Raw genomic sequence first — 16839 nt, 5'->3', positions numbered from 1 at the left:
TGCAGCTAAACTGTAAGACACAATGTAATGACAGTAGAGCCAGTGAATGTAGAGAAGTGAAATATATTTTTGGAAGCTGGAAATGGATCACCTGTGGTTTCAGTTTTAAAATCTTGGCTACGGCCCAAATTGAAATAAAGGAAACAAGAAATTAAATGTGGCTTTTGTTAGTTTTTTTATACATGGTATTACTGGTCTGGAACACTTGAGATCAAACTGGGATGTATGTGACCCATTAATTAAACTGTACTGAATTAACTTCCAGTTTAGGTAACCAGATGACTCACCCAATTCTATCTCACATGATGAGAGGCTCAAAAGTCTTCTGGTGTGAGTCTCACAAGAAACATGGCTTACAAAGAATTGTGGTGATCTCTGAATTCAAAGATATGCAGAGATCATTTCAAAACATCACCTTTCACAGCTGTTACAACAGGAAAAAAGGAACGGGGAGACACATAACCTTAAAGTAAATATAAAAAGTTAGATTCTAGATTTATGCTTGTAAAATGTGGTGAAAAAATACATTAAAATACAATATATAAGATCTGTCTTTCTATGATCAATGCCAAACCTTTGAACTGTATAGTTAGTGTGATTTTTCTATCAGCTTACCCATCTGTTTGTATTCTTATCCAACTCTGGATCATGAGGAGGCTGACGTCTTTCCCAGCTGTCACCCAGCAATAGAGGGCTACACCCTGGACCTGTCACCAGTGGACTGCAGGGCCAACACATATAGACCAGCAGAAAAGAGGTCTCCTTACTTGAATGAAAGAAGACTGAAAAGCTCTAAAAACTGTTAAATGTGCCCTCAAAGGTTGAGAGTGAACATGCAAGCCTACTCAAACAGCTTCCCTGGTGGTCAACAACACCTCTGTGAGGAAAGATAGCAATACAATGCCGATGTTCAAATCACATTACTGATACCTTGGGGCGAAAAAGTACAAAAACAAAAAAACAAAACAACTATTTGGCAGCCATTTTTTTTCTTTTACAAATGTAACATTTATTACAGAGAATATCAAAGTTGCTTATGAAAACTTCATGTTAAATTACATGACGTGTGCTATACAAGACACAAGTTTTCAATTTACAGCAGAAATCAGTCAACTATTTAATCATGTGAATGACACACAAAAAAGAAAGTATAACTATTTTGATCAGTGATTGCTTAAATAATTTTATATTGCTGTAAAATTCATTAGCTTGTAGCTCTTCGCTCTTGGCTAGGTCTCCTGTGAAACGGATTTTGATCCAAGTGGAACTTCCTGTTAAAAGAAATGAAAATTCAAAAAATCTAAATGTAACCAGCAGAAAACTGTTGTGACAAAAGAGATAAATGTCAGCTGGAGATCTGTACACGTCATCATCTTTGTTTAGTCAACAAGGCTGATAACGCTCATAAGCTGATACCACAGTACAGGTTAATCCAGCTTACCAAATAACTTAAACACTGTTTAAGTCATTGAATAGATTTTTTTTTATGAGACGGCAAAAGCTGATTGATTGTGATATTGCTTGAATGAATATTATAACACATGCATAATTTCTAAGCAGCAGGACAACTGCTGTCATAATTTACCAAAAATAAAGTATCAAAAAGTCCATGACACCCTCCATCCTCAGTGTTCATCACTTCTTTGAGTTTGTGGTGCTGTTTTTAGAAGACAGAAAGTCCCGTTAATACAGTAGCAGTTATTCTAAGATCTGTGGATATTTATGTTGATTTCAAATGTGATGCTGCTGCACTCACCTGTGGTCTGAAGGAATTTCCAGTCTGCCTGCAGCCTGTGTCTCAGCCTCTCTATGGCCTCGGTGTCTTCTGTTAGCGGGGCTTGAAGTTGCTTCAGAGAGGCGGCTGGGTTACCGAGGAGGGAGGATGCTGTGAGTCCGATAAGCGCCTTCTCCTCCTCCTGAAATTAAAAAGTAAATGAATTAATACTGAACACTAAGTATGCAAACATGCTGCCAACTCCTCTTAAAATGCTTCTTAAGGTTTCACAATATAGCAAAATTAGAGGACATCTACTGTCTTCTTCTTTCAGCTGCTCCCTTTAGGGGTTGTCAGAGTAGATCGTCTGCCTCCATATCACCCTATCCCTAGCATCCTCTTTTGTCACACCAACACTTTATATATCCTCCGCTACCTTCATCAAAGACTCCTTCACTACATCCATCCAACCATATATCTCCAGAGCTCCTGCCTGGCAGCTCTACATTGTTGAAGACATCTAGTGTGCCTTTATGAAATCTTCCCCAGCACTCTTACCTGCAGTACCACCAGTGTGTGTCCAAGTGCAAAGCTCTGCAGCAGGCCAATTAGTTGTTGCCACAAACTGTCACTGACTCCACTATCTGGCATTCGAACCAACACAACAAGACTGGGGTCATATTCATACCCAAGGGGCAGGAGGAGGCCAAACACAGCCTGTGTGAACCCTGATGTGTCACTGCAGCCCTGTGGGTGAACAAACAAATGCATTTAAACACATTTAAAAAACAAAAGCAAAAAAAAAAAAACTACTCAAATTGTCTATGCTGAAAAACACATCTCAGTCCCCTTTAAGAGCTGTATCATAAAGGTTTCTGTCCAGAAATCCTTAGCAACTGTGTAATAATTCAGAAACTCTGAATATTTAATGATGCAGTTTTAAAGAAAAGGGAGCTCTAATGCTGACTAGCGAGATGTGTGAGTGTATATTTCTGGCAAATATTAAATGTGATTACAAAGCAAGCAGCAGTACCTTCTTCAGACACACACGAATGTAATATTTGCAGCTCTGTTCCTCAGTCTGTGCACTGCCCACCTGCACCACAAGTGTTTCCCTGAAAACAGAAAGACTTTTTCAGCATGCTGTCCTCGCCATTATGGACAAATAGTGTGTTTTATTGCATCAATTGTGCCTTGTAGTTTGGTTTTACTAAGACTAAAACAGAGAGCATAAATGATACTCGCCTGTCTTCTGTAATACGGCTTGGGACATTCCCGTCACCCACACAGACGACCAAAACGCTGCATATATAAAAGACAAGTTTTAACAAAGCAGATTGCAATCTTGCTAATAAAACTTCAATATACAAGCGCACTCCAGCGGTATATTTAGTAGGCTATATTTATCATGTTAACTTGCACCTCTGTAGTTGTGGCATAGTTGTGCTTTGCAAGTATCTTCACTTCCAAGTGATGTTTTTTACTAGGTTTGCAGTTACGTCCTAAAACCTGTCTGTATAAATAAAATGACTTCACTTGTTCACAACACGAGAAAGATAATGCTATTTTATTTAGATTATTTAACCAAAAAGTACATAAAAATATTAGTTCCAAATAACTCCCAGATATGCATGGAGTTAGGTTAAGTGCTAAATTTGCTGTAGGTGCAAATCTGAGCTACAATAGTTTAGACTGCATTTCCTTTGCAAAGTGACCAAGCATATTTTGTGTATGTGTGTGTGTTTCCTGTAAGAATATTTCTAATCATTTTTAATCACTAGCTGATATTTAAAAAGAGCAGAAGGTGTAAGATTTGATTAAGTCGAGGTTGTTATACCGGTTGCTGAGAACAGTTGTAACGTGCTGGACAATGCTTGTCATCGCCTTGGTGACGTCAGGGACCAGTGCAAGGCCACTGCAGATCTGAGAGCCGGGAATTATAATTACATCGTGTAGGCAGCTCAGCAAAGCACAAACTGTATTTACAAGACATGATATCATAATAGCACTCACATAAAAGAAACAAACAACATTGTGGCTTTACCTCATTCTTCTCCATTTTCTCTGTCAGGGCTATAAGACTGGAGACGGTTATAAAAGCAGTACTGTCATCTGTGTCTCTGAGGAAACTCTCCCTTGTTTTAGAGAAAAAAAAAGATTTCAAACCCAGTTACGGTGAAAACCATGAACTGAAATGAGCCACAACAAACCACTTATCCATACCTTAACTTGCTGGCTAAGAGTGGGTCAAGATCCTCTGAGAAGCTGAAGCGTTCGCATCCCTCCGGGCAAGCCACGTCATCAGGGAGCACTAAAGCAGCACATACTGGAGGAGTGACGCGTTTTGGAGGCTCAGGCCACACCTTTTCCTCTGCATCCTTTTCTTCTTCTCCTCCCTTCTCTGTCGTTTCTTCTCCTTTAATCCGTTTGGTGCTGATGGTGGAGGCGGGCAGATCAGCTGAAGAAGGGAATAACTGTTGAGACCGTGTCTTTTATAGTGATGAGAAGTTCAAACAGAAGTCAACGTGAAATACAGCTAGCAAACCCTTAGCTAAGTGATGCTACATCACTCAGTTTAACTGAGGATGGAAACAAGTTAGAAAGAAATGAGGATATCAGACTCCTGCAGCCTCATGTCTGCTAAAGGCTCTGTTCTGGTTACCTGCATGTTTGAGGCACGACCAGTAGGCCTTATGAGCTGATCGGACACACTGAAGAGATTCAAGTGCACTGAAAAAGAAGAATTAAATTGCTGCACTTATAAAACACACAAACTTTGAGACACAAATTTGACTGATTGTGATGCACACCTTATACAGGGATTTTTGAGGCTTGCAGGTCTCGGCACAGGATCTCCAAGCAATGTCTGGACTGTCTGACACACAGATTGGACGAGGGAAGTCAAGTTGTATCCCCCCTGGAAAACACAAAAACACAAGTTCCCAGACAACAGAACACTAACAGGCTGTTTTCTTGTTTCCATGTTTTAGCCATATAGGCTGAGCGGCCTGACCTCCAGCACAGCACACAGTTTTCCTCCTGCTAGGTTCATCAGCAGGTGAGTCAGATGGGCAAAGACATCTGGAGTGGCACACATCTCACCCTAAAAATAAGTATAATAGTAAGCAAGTGGATGCAGAGGTTTATAGTGCATGCATGTAATTAGATAATGACATTAATAAATATGTCATACCTCTGGGTCACCGATGGCTGAGTCAAATCCCGCACACACCAAGACTATGTCTGGGCAAAACTATCAAAAACAGTTGTATGCTTAAACCAAACATTTTATAGATCACCTGCCTTTAGGTAGGAAAAAGTTCATTTTTGGAATGCTCACCTCATATGCAACTGGCAGAAGAACGTGACAGAAGACTGACAGATAGTCACCATTTTCCATGCCCACCTGAAATATCATGATGAGGTCTTTTCAGTAAAAGAATAAAACACACATACAGCTTGTACACACACAATCAGGAAAGCAAATAGCATGCATGTACACACTTCCACAAACATAACCTCACTGGTGGAGGTAAAAACTGTGGCATTATGTGACACTGTAGACAAATTCGAACTAGGCTTAAGATAAAGCAAGAAGCAAATAGAAAAAAAACCCCATAATGAAACCATAAGTGTGCAGTATTTCTGACCTTGTTCCATGGTACATTTATATTGAATCCTGCCCCTTTCTCTTTGCCAACAATGTCGTAGTCAGAATCTCTCAGATGAGGCCAGAATTTCTGATGCTCATAGCGGTGCCAAGAGAAGTAGAGCACGCTGTGAAAAGGAAAACAACAAACACAGTGAGCAGAATTTGAAACGCAAGCAGACAACATCTGCTTCTCCTTTATCAAAAACTCACCTGGGATCATCCTCAAAGCAATACTGCACCCCCTGACCGTGATGTATATCCCAGTCAACTATCAACACCCTGAAGACAAAATCTGAGGTGAATACATACAGCTGTGGATTTTTGGATCGTTAAAATCTTTAATGGTTGCCAGAATAAGCATAAAGACTAAAAGTCACATTACCTTTGGACTCCGTATTTCTGCTTAGCATATCGAGCCGCAATAGCCACATTGTTGAACACACAGAAACCATTAGCAGCACTGCGCATACTGTGGTGTCCTGGTGGTCTATTAATAATAAGAAAGAAGCAGTTATGTAAAAAAGAAGATTTTTACACTTGTTGTTGCCCACTTTGCCCATTAACTACTAAAAAGTTAGTCACTAACAAACTAGTAAAAATATGAATTTAAATGTAAAGACTTTTAACCTGATATTTACATTCCTATTAACTCATCAATAATGGACAAAACAAAGGCACTAATACTAAAACAAGCCATGAGTGCATATCAGAACTGCTGTATCTCAGCCTCACCTGACTAAAGCCATGCCATTCCTCACCTTCCCTGTCATAACATTGTCTACCAGCTGCAGCGCAGCACCAGCAGCAAGCTTGGCACAGTGGTAGATGTTCTAGGACGGTAAATGACATACAGAAGAGGATGTCAGATACAGATTTTCTGTTCCTGTTAAGCGGCTGTTAAGCAGGAGACTTACTGGGTGGAAGTAGACATCACCGTACTGACGAGTGAACTCCATAAGGTCCTCCAGACTCATGTAAGGAGTCTTCTTCACCGCCTCCAGGTATTCCTCACTGTTGAGAGGAGCAAAGTAAACACAGCTCAGGGAACTGAAACAAATATCTAAACTATATCATACCTTCATGACAGGAGTTAGATAAGATGACCTGTGAGCCAGAAGAATTTCTGCGTCCGTGGCCTCACGGACAGGTACGGAGACGCAGCGATCAGCCAGGCCAGTCCTGACCAAAGTCTCATGACTCACAGTCAGACGCTCAGGCACCTCAATCTTACAAGTTGGACTGCAGGAAAACATTACACACTTAATGAATATTTGTTAATTAGAAAATAAACTGACACTGATCCATTTTACTATTCTATTGCTTTCAGCTCTTATATAAAAACATAAGAACTATATAAAAGACACAGTGAGACATGCCAAATGACCTCTGTAGAAGTTAGATATGGAAAACAGCAATTTGCTAAATATGACTTTGTAAAGGAGATAACCAAAGCAACAGACTATGCAGGAGAGAGGTGAAGAAGAGAGTGCACACAGGTGGAGTGGGTGCAGATGAATGTCAGGGGTGATTTGTGGCAAAAGAGTTGCAGCAAGAGTGAAAGGAAAGGTTTACAAGATGGTAGTGAGACCTGCCTTTGATGATGACAGAGCTGAAGATGTTAAGATTCAGATGTTCATAGATGTAGTGAAGGAGGACATGTAAAGGGTTGGTATATCAGAGGAGGATGCTAGGATAGGGTGAAATTGAGGGAGATGTGGCGACCCCTAAAGAGAGCAGCCAAAAACAAAGAGAATAAACCCAGCAACACGGCACGGTTCAGACAAAGACATTTATTTCAGCAGTAGAACTGCAAATAGACAAAAGCTGGCGGTCAAAGCTCGTTGTCTTTCCAAAATAAAAGCTTGAGTCTTAAACTTTAGAGTATTTTCGGCACATTTTGGCATCTAAGAGTCACAAACATAATAAATATCACAATTGCATTTACTCATTTTTTTAACTGCGAAAGTTAAACCATATGTTGCCCTCAATCAGTCCAAAAGAAAACTAAAACTATTTCGCAACGTTTTTAAACAGGTGGTGGAGCAGCTATAGCGGGCCCGGTGGGTGTAACATTGAAATCCCTGACCTGACGTGACCGAACAAAGTGCAGCCGTAATAACCAAAATGGGTGTCTTCTCTAACTAACCGTGCCAGCAACAAGGAACAACTTAGGTTCCCATGACTTCTGACAGATCACACATTTTAGCCAGTGTTCAGTAATGGGAGAAAACTAATAACTTATTTGATGAAGTTACCCATTCAGTGAAATTACAATATGAAATATTTACTCCTTGATATACTTTAGGCATGCTAAGCTACAGACATTTGCAGAAAAGACATTTGAAGATTTTTCTCATTAGTCACGTTAGCTTTATAAACGTAAACATGGATTTACTACTCACTCAACCCAGAGCAGTTTGTACTTGGTCATCTCGTCATCATAAATCAGCGCTGTTCCCATCTTCGTTATTCCTCGGGTAAGAATAGGTAAGTAACTGCGACCCTCACTATGAGAGTAGCGACGTTTCTGCAGACAGTTTCCAAAAGGACACGAAGTAAGTTTAAAATGAACCGCCGACTAATTAATTTTGATCCAACACTGGCAGATTTTTATCGAAATGTACAGCATATAAACGAATACCAGTATAATACCAAAATCCAGTGACTGTACAAAACTGTTTACAGTTATTCATCGACTCATATGATCTTCTATGAGTTTTATGTTGGTTTTCACACAGTTCACTAGCGCAGCAGTGCCACCTGCTGGACGGGGTTCAATACTCGTCGTTCATTATCTGTCCCACTGATGCCCAAAGTGACAGAATCACCGGATAGTACCAGTGCTGGGGTATCTTGGGTCATTTAAAATAAATTAATTAAATTTGAACTAAAGTCAGATTCTTAATTTCGTTTGGGCATGGTTGATTAGTCTGATTTGGATACAAACCACAAAGGCAGAACTTTATCCTTAACTTTAATTCATTGTTAAACATACAATATATGAAAAAATAAATAAAAATTAACAATATTATTAGTACTGTATCCTGTATATCCTTTGATCTATATTATCTTTTTACTATTGAAGATCTACCTCATTGCACTCACACTTTATATTTTTGTGTTGATTTTTTTAAGGTACATGGAGGTTCAAACTTCCTGTGGCTTCCTTAGTATTTAAATCAGTTATTCATGACATGTCTTGTTTGAGCTGTATGACTGTTTTGGAGACTGCTGTTTGGTGTGTTAAATGATGTCACATTGTACTGCTACTGATACAAATGGAGGCCAGAGTATTCGAAACACTTTAGAGAAGCGAATGTAACCACAGCACTGAAGAGGTAAGCTCTAAAATTTGAAGTAGCTTCATAAAAAAGTGAACATTATACCTGTGTGAAAAGTGTGCCTCCTGGTAGGACAGCTGTACTTGCCCATTTAAAGTCAGTGTTCTTCATAAAGAGATTATAAATCTTTTATTTTTTTCAAAGGAAAATTTGCAACAAATGAATTTTTTTTTCTTTACATCACTTCCTGACATCATTTTAATAATGAATAATAAAAACAGTTTAACAAAAATCAACAAATAATTCAAGATATACAGGAGTGCAAAATATGGAAACAGTTCATGTTACATGAGAAGATTTGATTTGACCGGAGAGGATGTTTTGCACGGAGTCTTAATGGAATGGGTGGAATTTTTCCTGTGGGAAACAAAGCATCAGAAACCAGAATATATATTGCATGCCTTCTTCTGATGATAATATTTATTTTGAAAATACTGACATACGTACACAATGTCATGCATTCCATTTTATTTTCACTGTTCATTACATTAGCGTTACTTAATTGTCAGAAAACATTGCACCCTGATATCTTGACTTCTTGAGTTCTTCAGGTGTGGCAACGCCCATCTCCCTAACTCCCCCCTCCTGTTCCTCCTCTGTCCTGTCTGCTGTTTCTTCCTGTGTCCTCATGGGAAAAGCTGAGCTCTGCTCCCCTTTCTCTTCAACTCCTTCAGCTTCGTGCCCTTCCTTTCCCTTTGCTCCTTTTCTTTTCATCCTGCACAACACGAGGAAAGCTCCTTTGCATCTCTTCCTAAATGATGGGTCACAGGCAGCGTAGAGGAGAGGGTTCAGGCAGGAGTTGAGGTAGGCTAAACAGGTGACATATGGATGAGCAGCCAATAATATCTGATCTAAAGAGCAGGAGTATGGGACAAATCCAAACTCAAGCAGCAGGGACACAGTTTTATTGACATGGAGAGGCAGCCAGCACAGGAAGAATGCCATCACTAACGTGACAATGACCCTGAGGAGTCTGCGCTGCCGTCTACGGTCAGGACGAGGGCCCCGTCCGAAATGTCTGCTGAGTAGTTGGACCAGTGAGCAGTAGCAGACCAGTAAGATGACAAAAGGAAGCAGGAAGCCAATAAGAGTTGATTTAATACTTAATGCAGCAGCCCACCACATCTCTGTCCTGTTTTTTTCTTCCTCCTCCAGCTCTGCTCCAGTCAGCATGGAGTAATCCATCTGGCAAGAAAGGAAGACAGACCTGGAATCAGCGGGTTCCAGCTGCCAGTCGTCCTCATATTCAGGGTCAAGCTCCACCTCCCGGACAGAGCGCAGCAGCAAACCGGGAAGTGCCAGTACTCCCGCCAGCACCCACATCCCTCCAAGTATCCACAAAGCCTTGCTGGGGCAGCTCCTTGGTGCATGGTGGCTGGAGTGCCGGTGCCTAGTCAGAACCCAGTAGCGCTCTACACTTAGCATGCTCAGGCTGAACACGCTGGCATACATGTTCAGAGCTGTGAGGAAGCTGCTGATCTGGCAGAGAGGTTGCCCAAAAGGCCAGTGGTAGCCCATCGCTGTGTAGACGGCCCAAAGGGGAAGAGTCACAAGGAAACAAAGGTCAGCTAAAGCTAAACTGGCAATCAGAGAGTCAGTCAGCGAGCAAGAGGGATGGGAGATAGAGGGAGAGCAAGAGGATGAGGTGGAGGAATGGGAGGATGTTCTGTAGCTTTGCCTGGAGGAAAATCCACAGTTTGAACTCTGAACTTTGCCAGTGTTGTTAATGTGCTGCTGACTGCTTCTAAAAATGTTGCTGCAGCAGAACTGGACATCTTCTGCTGGCTTTCGGTCCCTTCTCCTCCTCCCCTTCACTCGGTCCAGGTAGGCCCAAAGCACCAGACTGTTGCCAGGACAACCAACCAGAAATGCTAGCAGGTAGACAGATGGGATGATGAAAAATGAGAGAGACCAGTCACTGTAGTCACAGAGAGGGGGGTTGGTAGGAGCAGGGGAGGCGAGGTAAGCTGGTTCTGACATCACTCTGTATATACTTGGTTTTTTATCGAAAAGGTTTTGGCATTAAAATCCACTGGAGTTTTTAACACTGTAGCCAAAACAGCATAATATCTAGATGTGAAGAGACAAGATTCCTGCACTGGAGGAATGGTTTTAGGTGAAGAGGTCCAAATTCCAGGAGTGGATAAGCCTCCAGTTCACATCTGTTGATTTTGATGGTCTGGAAATTCAGTGAAAGACACAAATAGATTTTTTAAACTTTAGCTACACTCATTTTTGGGATTATGTAAATTTATGTTTTTTCCATGCTCATGCTTCTCCCGATCATCACAACCTAAATATATTAAGGATCATGAGGACCTCACTTTTTTCTATACAGCAATTTAAACACTTAGACAAACAATTTTAGGCAATTTTGACATAATTTAAAACTCATACAAGACAACAAACAGAATCAAGACTGCAACAGTGCACACTAAAACCTTAAGTAAGGAATTTCTAGGACCATGAGCACTTTCACTGTGATGACATAACACGATTTAACTGAGTAAACATTTATAGGTTTCTGTTTTCATGTTCAATTCTGAAAGTGAATTCTGAAAATCTGCATTAAAGCTCTCTCCAACTGGCGTGTTTTATAAATACATTTTTTATCTTGACTATGTGAAATAAGAGAGGATTTTGATGAAGGCACTTACCTTAAAGTTGCTTTATTACCTTGGATAAAACCAATTCACTGGTGCCTATAACCATGGTACAATACTTGTTATACAGAAATCAGCATCATCCCATCTTCTCCTGCTGAACTTCCAGTCTGGGCTTTCTTCTGTCACTCTCTCTATCTCAGCTTCTGTAACAACTGAAGAAGGTGAGAGTTTCTCTTAAGTCTAAATATATACCAGTGTCTACTAAACACACACACAAGTAAACTAAAACCCAGAACTCTCCTTTCTCCCATTCTCCAAACTAGACCACCCCAGCAGAAAGTAACAAGACCTGCAAGCATCAACCCCCCCAACACAAACATACTCACCTCCCAAGAGACACAATAACTCCACTCATCCTTCCCCCCACAAACTCGAGATACACAAACAGAGTCCTCCGTCTCTTATACTGCTCGTATTCTCCATGCAAAGACACAAACAGATCCAAATGCACCTATAGTACACAAATACGTGCAAACACAAGCACCCTCTTTGTTGTCGGGGGTCTCACATTTGCTCTCAGTGGTCAAATGCGGCTACCCACACTGAGAGCAAATAACAGCCCTCACATTCATAGTCAGACTACAATATCAGAATAGAGGCAGCCTTCATGAATACAATGAAAAGGCCTCCAGGCTATTGATCCCTACCCAGTGTAAACTGGGACAGAAATAAGAATTTCCATGTGAAAGTACATCCAAACCCACAGCTGTGTTGTCTCATGTCTTATGGAAGCTGCTAAAAAGTCCATTAAAATCATGCTCAGCATGGATTCTGAGATCCTTTCTCAATTTCAGCTGTACAAACAGCATTATCAGTTATTTTTATTCAAAGGAGTAAGACACTTTGATCGAAGTAACAAAATCAGTTTAGTCCAAGAAATGTATTCGTTTTATCTTCATTCTGCTCATCCTTAAAGTGCATTTTCTCTTTTGGACATTCTTCCTAATAATGAATATGGTAAACAATGACTCACACTGTTAGTTGTTATGCTTTTGCGAAATGCAATAATAAATGATTAGGACTTAATAATAAAATCATTCCAATTTATAAGATGATAAAAGACTATCTTTAAGAGGTAGTTGAAAATGTCCTGTCTAAACCTACATATTGTAAGGAGGGAGTGATAACGAATGGGGTCAGCATGGAATTACAGTGTAAATAGTGAAGATGTTCGGATAATAAACAGGAAGTACATATTTCCACAGAGGTCATTCTGCCACTAACCTGTAGTTATGGGAACAGATGTTTCTAAAAAACCAAAAAAAACATTCCAGTCAGTCTTTTCTCTTGCAACACACACACTTGTGCACACACACACACACACACACACACACACACACACACACACTCAAGCACACACAAGCACACAGACACAAGCAAACACACACACATGCACACAAAACTTTACTGCTGAGAAGGAAGGAAAGGCAGAGCAAATACAAGTAAAAAGAAAAGAAAACTGTAGGCTGTTGTGTGCTGATCTCAGAGGTCGGTTTGCATCTGTTTTCAGATTTTATTCAGTCTACCTACTTGTATTTTTGCTAAAATGTCAGTATAATTCTTGTATTTTATCATGCCCCTCAATACAATACAGCATAAAAAATAAAAATAACTGAAATATGTTGTATTGTCATAAAGCTGTCCAGCAGTATATAAACACAATCATCTCCAGCTGCAAAATTAAAGCAATAAAGACTCTAATTAATCAATAATATAACAATTATGACCCCACATAAAGAGTATTATTAGATATTGATGATAAAAAAAAAATTTTTTTTACTTTAGTAGGATTAAGTAGAATTTTACCCAGATACAGAGTGTAAATACTTGTTTTTCCATTTTTTCACTGTTTTTTTACAACAGTTACTCATTAGTCTACCAAAGGCGTGTAAGTGTGCAATAAAGTGCAATGCCACTTTTCACATTTCACCTAAATTCATGCATAAAGCTGCATATGAGCCTGAATTTCAGACCACTGTCATCAATTTCTTAAAACTATATTTCTCCCTTTATTTCATAGAGAATGCTTGTAAATCTAACCACATGTTTAGGATGCCTACAAGTCTTCCACTTGAAAAATGTTCTTTCGGCTTTGCTGTGCCTGTTAATTGGTACCTTTTTTAACATGGTAGTGGATCGTTTGCCTGGTGAAAAGAGAACAAGATAAGGATTTGCATAATGTGCCTGATATGGAAAGAGCCACAAGACAGGCAAAAAGCACACAGCGGTAGAGTCTTTCATGGGGATGCACTGTGGAGAAATATATGTTTCATCATGTCTGTCTACAGAACAGATCAAGCTTTCATCTGTCTTCTGATTGTCGTGATGGTAGGAGGCGAGGTGCAGGAAAGCCTTTCATCCGAGTGTAAGCAATTTTTGTATATGGGGACGCTGCTTCGAGGGCTTCAAGAGCAGTCGTTTAAAAAGATTTGCCAGTTCTATGGGGGTAAGCCACGATTTGTAACCCTCTACGACACCTTCAACCACATCCCTATTTATTCTGCCTACACCTTCAAGCGCTCAGACGGCTCCAAGAAAGTGGACGTGCCTTGGATGTATGAGCCGCAGGTAGGCAGGGTTGCTTTGCTGTCTGAGCCTTCAAATGTATTCTGACCATCTGCCAAAAAGTGGTGGTGTTTCTGTATTTTGTTTCTGTGTGTGTCTGTGTGTGTCTGTGTGTGTGTGTGTGTGTGTGTGTGTGTGTGTGTGTGTGTGTGTGTGTGTGTGTGTCTAATATCGGCTGATATTTTCATGCACTGGTAAATAGGCTGTAGTCAACAGAAAAGGATTATATATAAAATAATGACCTGTATTGCAAGTCTCTTTATGCCTGTTGTACAATATAATCAATCCAATGCCAATTTTTTTCTCTCGATATGACTTGATGTCATTCATGACAAATATGTTGAGATACAGATATGTATGAGAGCTTATGGACGAATAGTAATTCACCACAGTTTAAATACAACTAATCATTTCACTTTTTGCCACTAGGTGCTTGTCACAAAGTTTGAAAATTGAAACTCCAGTTTTATCAATAAATGCACTACTACCACTGCTGTGGGGTTACCAGAAGGCCAAAAGTTATTTTTTATCAAGTAAAATGCTGTTGCTGCATGCCAAAAAATGACAACCTGAATGTTCTGTTTTTGCTAATTCACTGTGATCGGTGCAGGTAGGTTATGTATGTTAAAATATATTAAAATAAATATCGTTGAACTAACACTTTTTACTAGCAGCATCTCAGCCTTTTAATAATCTTTTTGTAAATGATCAGTGAAGCCCATTTTCAGAATGCACACCCTTTAAATAAAATGAAGATGATACATTAAGTGTTGTTGCTGGTAATAAATAATATAAATATATAATAAATCTAAATATCGTGTTTATTTTACAATTTTAACATGACCATGTTAATAGCTCTCCTCAGTGTCCGGCCCCAGAGACATGCAGCAGCTGCCTTCAGAAAATGTGCACGGGAGTTTTGAGGATGCTCAGGCTGTGCTTGAGGACTACTCCAACACTGTGATCTACGAACGCGGTCAGCTCAATCCAGACGAGCACCAGGCCGACCCTGACGACAAAGCAGCCACCTACACGTTGACAAATGTGGTTCCTCAGGCTCGTGAGTTCAACATTGGTCCATGGAAACAACACGAGAACACTATCCGCAGGAGGCTCAACAACTACTGCAGGGGCACCGCCTACGTGGTCACCGGGGTCACCACGTCGGGCCACACAATCCGCCGTCACAACATCAACCATGTGGGCATCCCTACCTACCTGTGGTCAGCCTACTGTTGCCCCGATTATGACCACAATGCTCCGTACTCCGAGCGCTCCAAGTTCCCTGCGTTTGCATCTCGTGGGCTCAACGACAGAGAAAATAATAAAGTTATAGAGATGACGGTGCAGCAGTTGGAGGATTTCCTGAAGAGAGTAACTTATGTTGACAGCTCTTTCCAGATCTTCTATGACAACTGCCTGCCTCCTAATGGTGCACCACATTTGTCTTAAAAAAATTAATCACATTTCCATTAGTGTGTAAAACAATCAAAATGTTTGTTCATCTTCACGTTATCTCTGGCAAACCCATGCTCCTTATAAATTAAAACTACACCTGCCTCTGTAGGCCTTTTGTTCAGGACAGAGATTAGACCAGCTGTTTTACATTTTCTCGTACACCTTAACTACAGCAGTTCTCTGCACCTCAGTTTGCACTAGTTCTACAGCCTTAGAAGAGCATTTCTAGATTTTGGGAAAAGTACTAGCTGCTAATTGCTCTGACATTTGGATTTCAAACTGTAGCACTAAATGTGAACTACACGCAAAAGAAACAACATTATGGCCATTTAATTAGAATATAAAAATAAAATCCTCTTTCTGTCTGCTACTCTATTTTTTTGTGACTGTCTATTCATTTTATTCAGCGTCTGGTCTCTTTAATCGTTTTTTCACACAGGAGGTCACACATGATACAGTATTATAACATAAAACAGACAAGCCGATATTAACTCCATGAATTATATCAGTGAATTAATGAATGATATTTCGGGCAGATCCTGGCAGTTGGCATATGACAGCAGGTGGTCAACTCAACTGTGGATGCTTTGACCAGCAGCAGATTGATAAAGAGCCCAAAGTATATGAGTCAAAGAATAACTTGCTGATGTGACCAGAAGAGGGAGACCCTATCAGTGTAATATCAAGTCTCACTATTTTCACTTTTGGGGGAGTGAAAAGAGAGAAACAAGGTCATGTTCAGCTGTGTCTGTTACTTTACAGTAATGTCCACGTTTGTCCAATCTATTCTGAACCCTGAAAATTTATGAAACTATAAAAATGACTGTAATCCATAATTAATTAATTAAACAGACACGTTTTATTCTAAAATCCCTTGGATTGAAGATGAAAGTCTGACTTTCAATCACATATTGATTGATTTAAAATAGACTGTGATGGAGCATAGAGGCAAAATGATCAAAAATCATGGCATTGTCTAAAAATGTATGGACCCAATATTATGCTGCAAATTGAATCACTTTTGCTATTCCCAAAAGGAGAATGAAACTAAGAAGAAGTAGTGTAGATAGTCTAACTAAATACAGTTGCAATGATTGTGTATTCAATTCAATTTTAGTTTATTTATACAGCACCAAATCACAACAAGAGTCACTTCAAGGTGCTTTATATTGTAAGGTAAACCCTACAATAACACATACAGAGAAGAACCCAACAATCATATGACCCCCTATGAGCAAACACTTTGGTGACAGTAAGAAGGAAAACATCCCTTTTAACAGGAAGAAACCTCCCACAGAACCAGGCTCAGGGAGGGGCGGCCATATGCCACCACCAGTTGGGGTGAAGGGAAGAAGACAGGAAAAAGACATGCTGTGGAAGTGAGCCAGAGATTAATAACAAGTAATTATTCAATGCAGAGAGGTCTATTAACACATAGTGAGT

The 16839-nt window shown here is 40.0% G+C and overlaps 3 protein-coding genes across 3 annotated transcripts; 1 reads left to right on the top strand and 2 right to left on the bottom strand.

Moving 5' to 3' along the window:
* Positions 1–983: 983 nt before the first annotated feature.
* On the bottom strand, positions 984–8064 carry hdac10 (histone deacetylase 10). The gene is made up of 20 exons (XM_085165662.1): positions 7769–8064; positions 6471–6605; positions 6281–6377; positions 6099–6196; positions 5749–5853; positions 5577–5645; positions 5365–5491; positions 5055–5120; positions 4908–4967; positions 4728–4817; positions 4525–4631; positions 4377–4444; positions 3938–4172; positions 3759–3849; positions 3552–3637; positions 2960–3016; positions 2748–2829; positions 2273–2461; positions 1757–1916; positions 984–1657 (listed from the first exon to the last, which is right to left on the bottom strand). The coding sequence occupies exons 1-20, from the start codon at positions 7825–7827 to the stop codon at positions 1626–1628; spliced, it is 2013 nt and encodes a 670-aa protein (XP_085021788.1). The 5' UTR covers positions 7828–8064; the 3' UTR covers positions 984–1625.
* Positions 8065–8215: 151 nt separating this feature from the next.
* On the bottom strand, positions 8216–11977 carry aplnr2 (apelin receptor 2). Its single transcript, XM_085165663.1, has 3 exons — positions 11700–11977; positions 11365–11525; positions 8216–10886 (listed from the first exon to the last, which is right to left on the bottom strand). Exon 3 carries the CDS (start codon positions 10685–10687, stop codon positions 9206–9208), a length of 1482 nt encoding a protein of 493 aa, XP_085021789.1. The 5' UTR covers positions 10688–10886; positions 11365–11525; positions 11700–11977; the 3' UTR covers positions 8216–9205.
* Positions 11978–12173: 196 nt separating this feature from the next.
* Positions 12174–15905, top strand: LOC146515206 (endonuclease domain-containing 1 protein-like). Its single transcript, XM_085165669.1, has 2 exons — positions 12174–13941; positions 14794–15905. The coding sequence occupies exons 1-2, from the start codon at positions 13552–13554 to the stop codon at positions 15388–15390; spliced, it is 987 nt and encodes a 328-aa protein (XP_085021795.1). The 5' UTR covers positions 12174–13551; the 3' UTR covers positions 15391–15905.
* Positions 15906–16839: the final 934 nt, after the last annotated feature.

Source organism: Neolamprologus multifasciatus, chromosome 7 (assembly GCF_963576455.1).
Source record: "Neolamprologus multifasciatus chromosome 7, fNeoMul1.2, whole genome shotgun sequence".
NCBI lineage: Eukaryota > Metazoa > Chordata > Actinopteri > Cichliformes > Cichlidae > Neolamprologus > Neolamprologus multifasciatus.
Note: the sequence above shows the minus strand (reverse complement) of the source record. Positions and strands in the feature narration are given on the sequence as shown.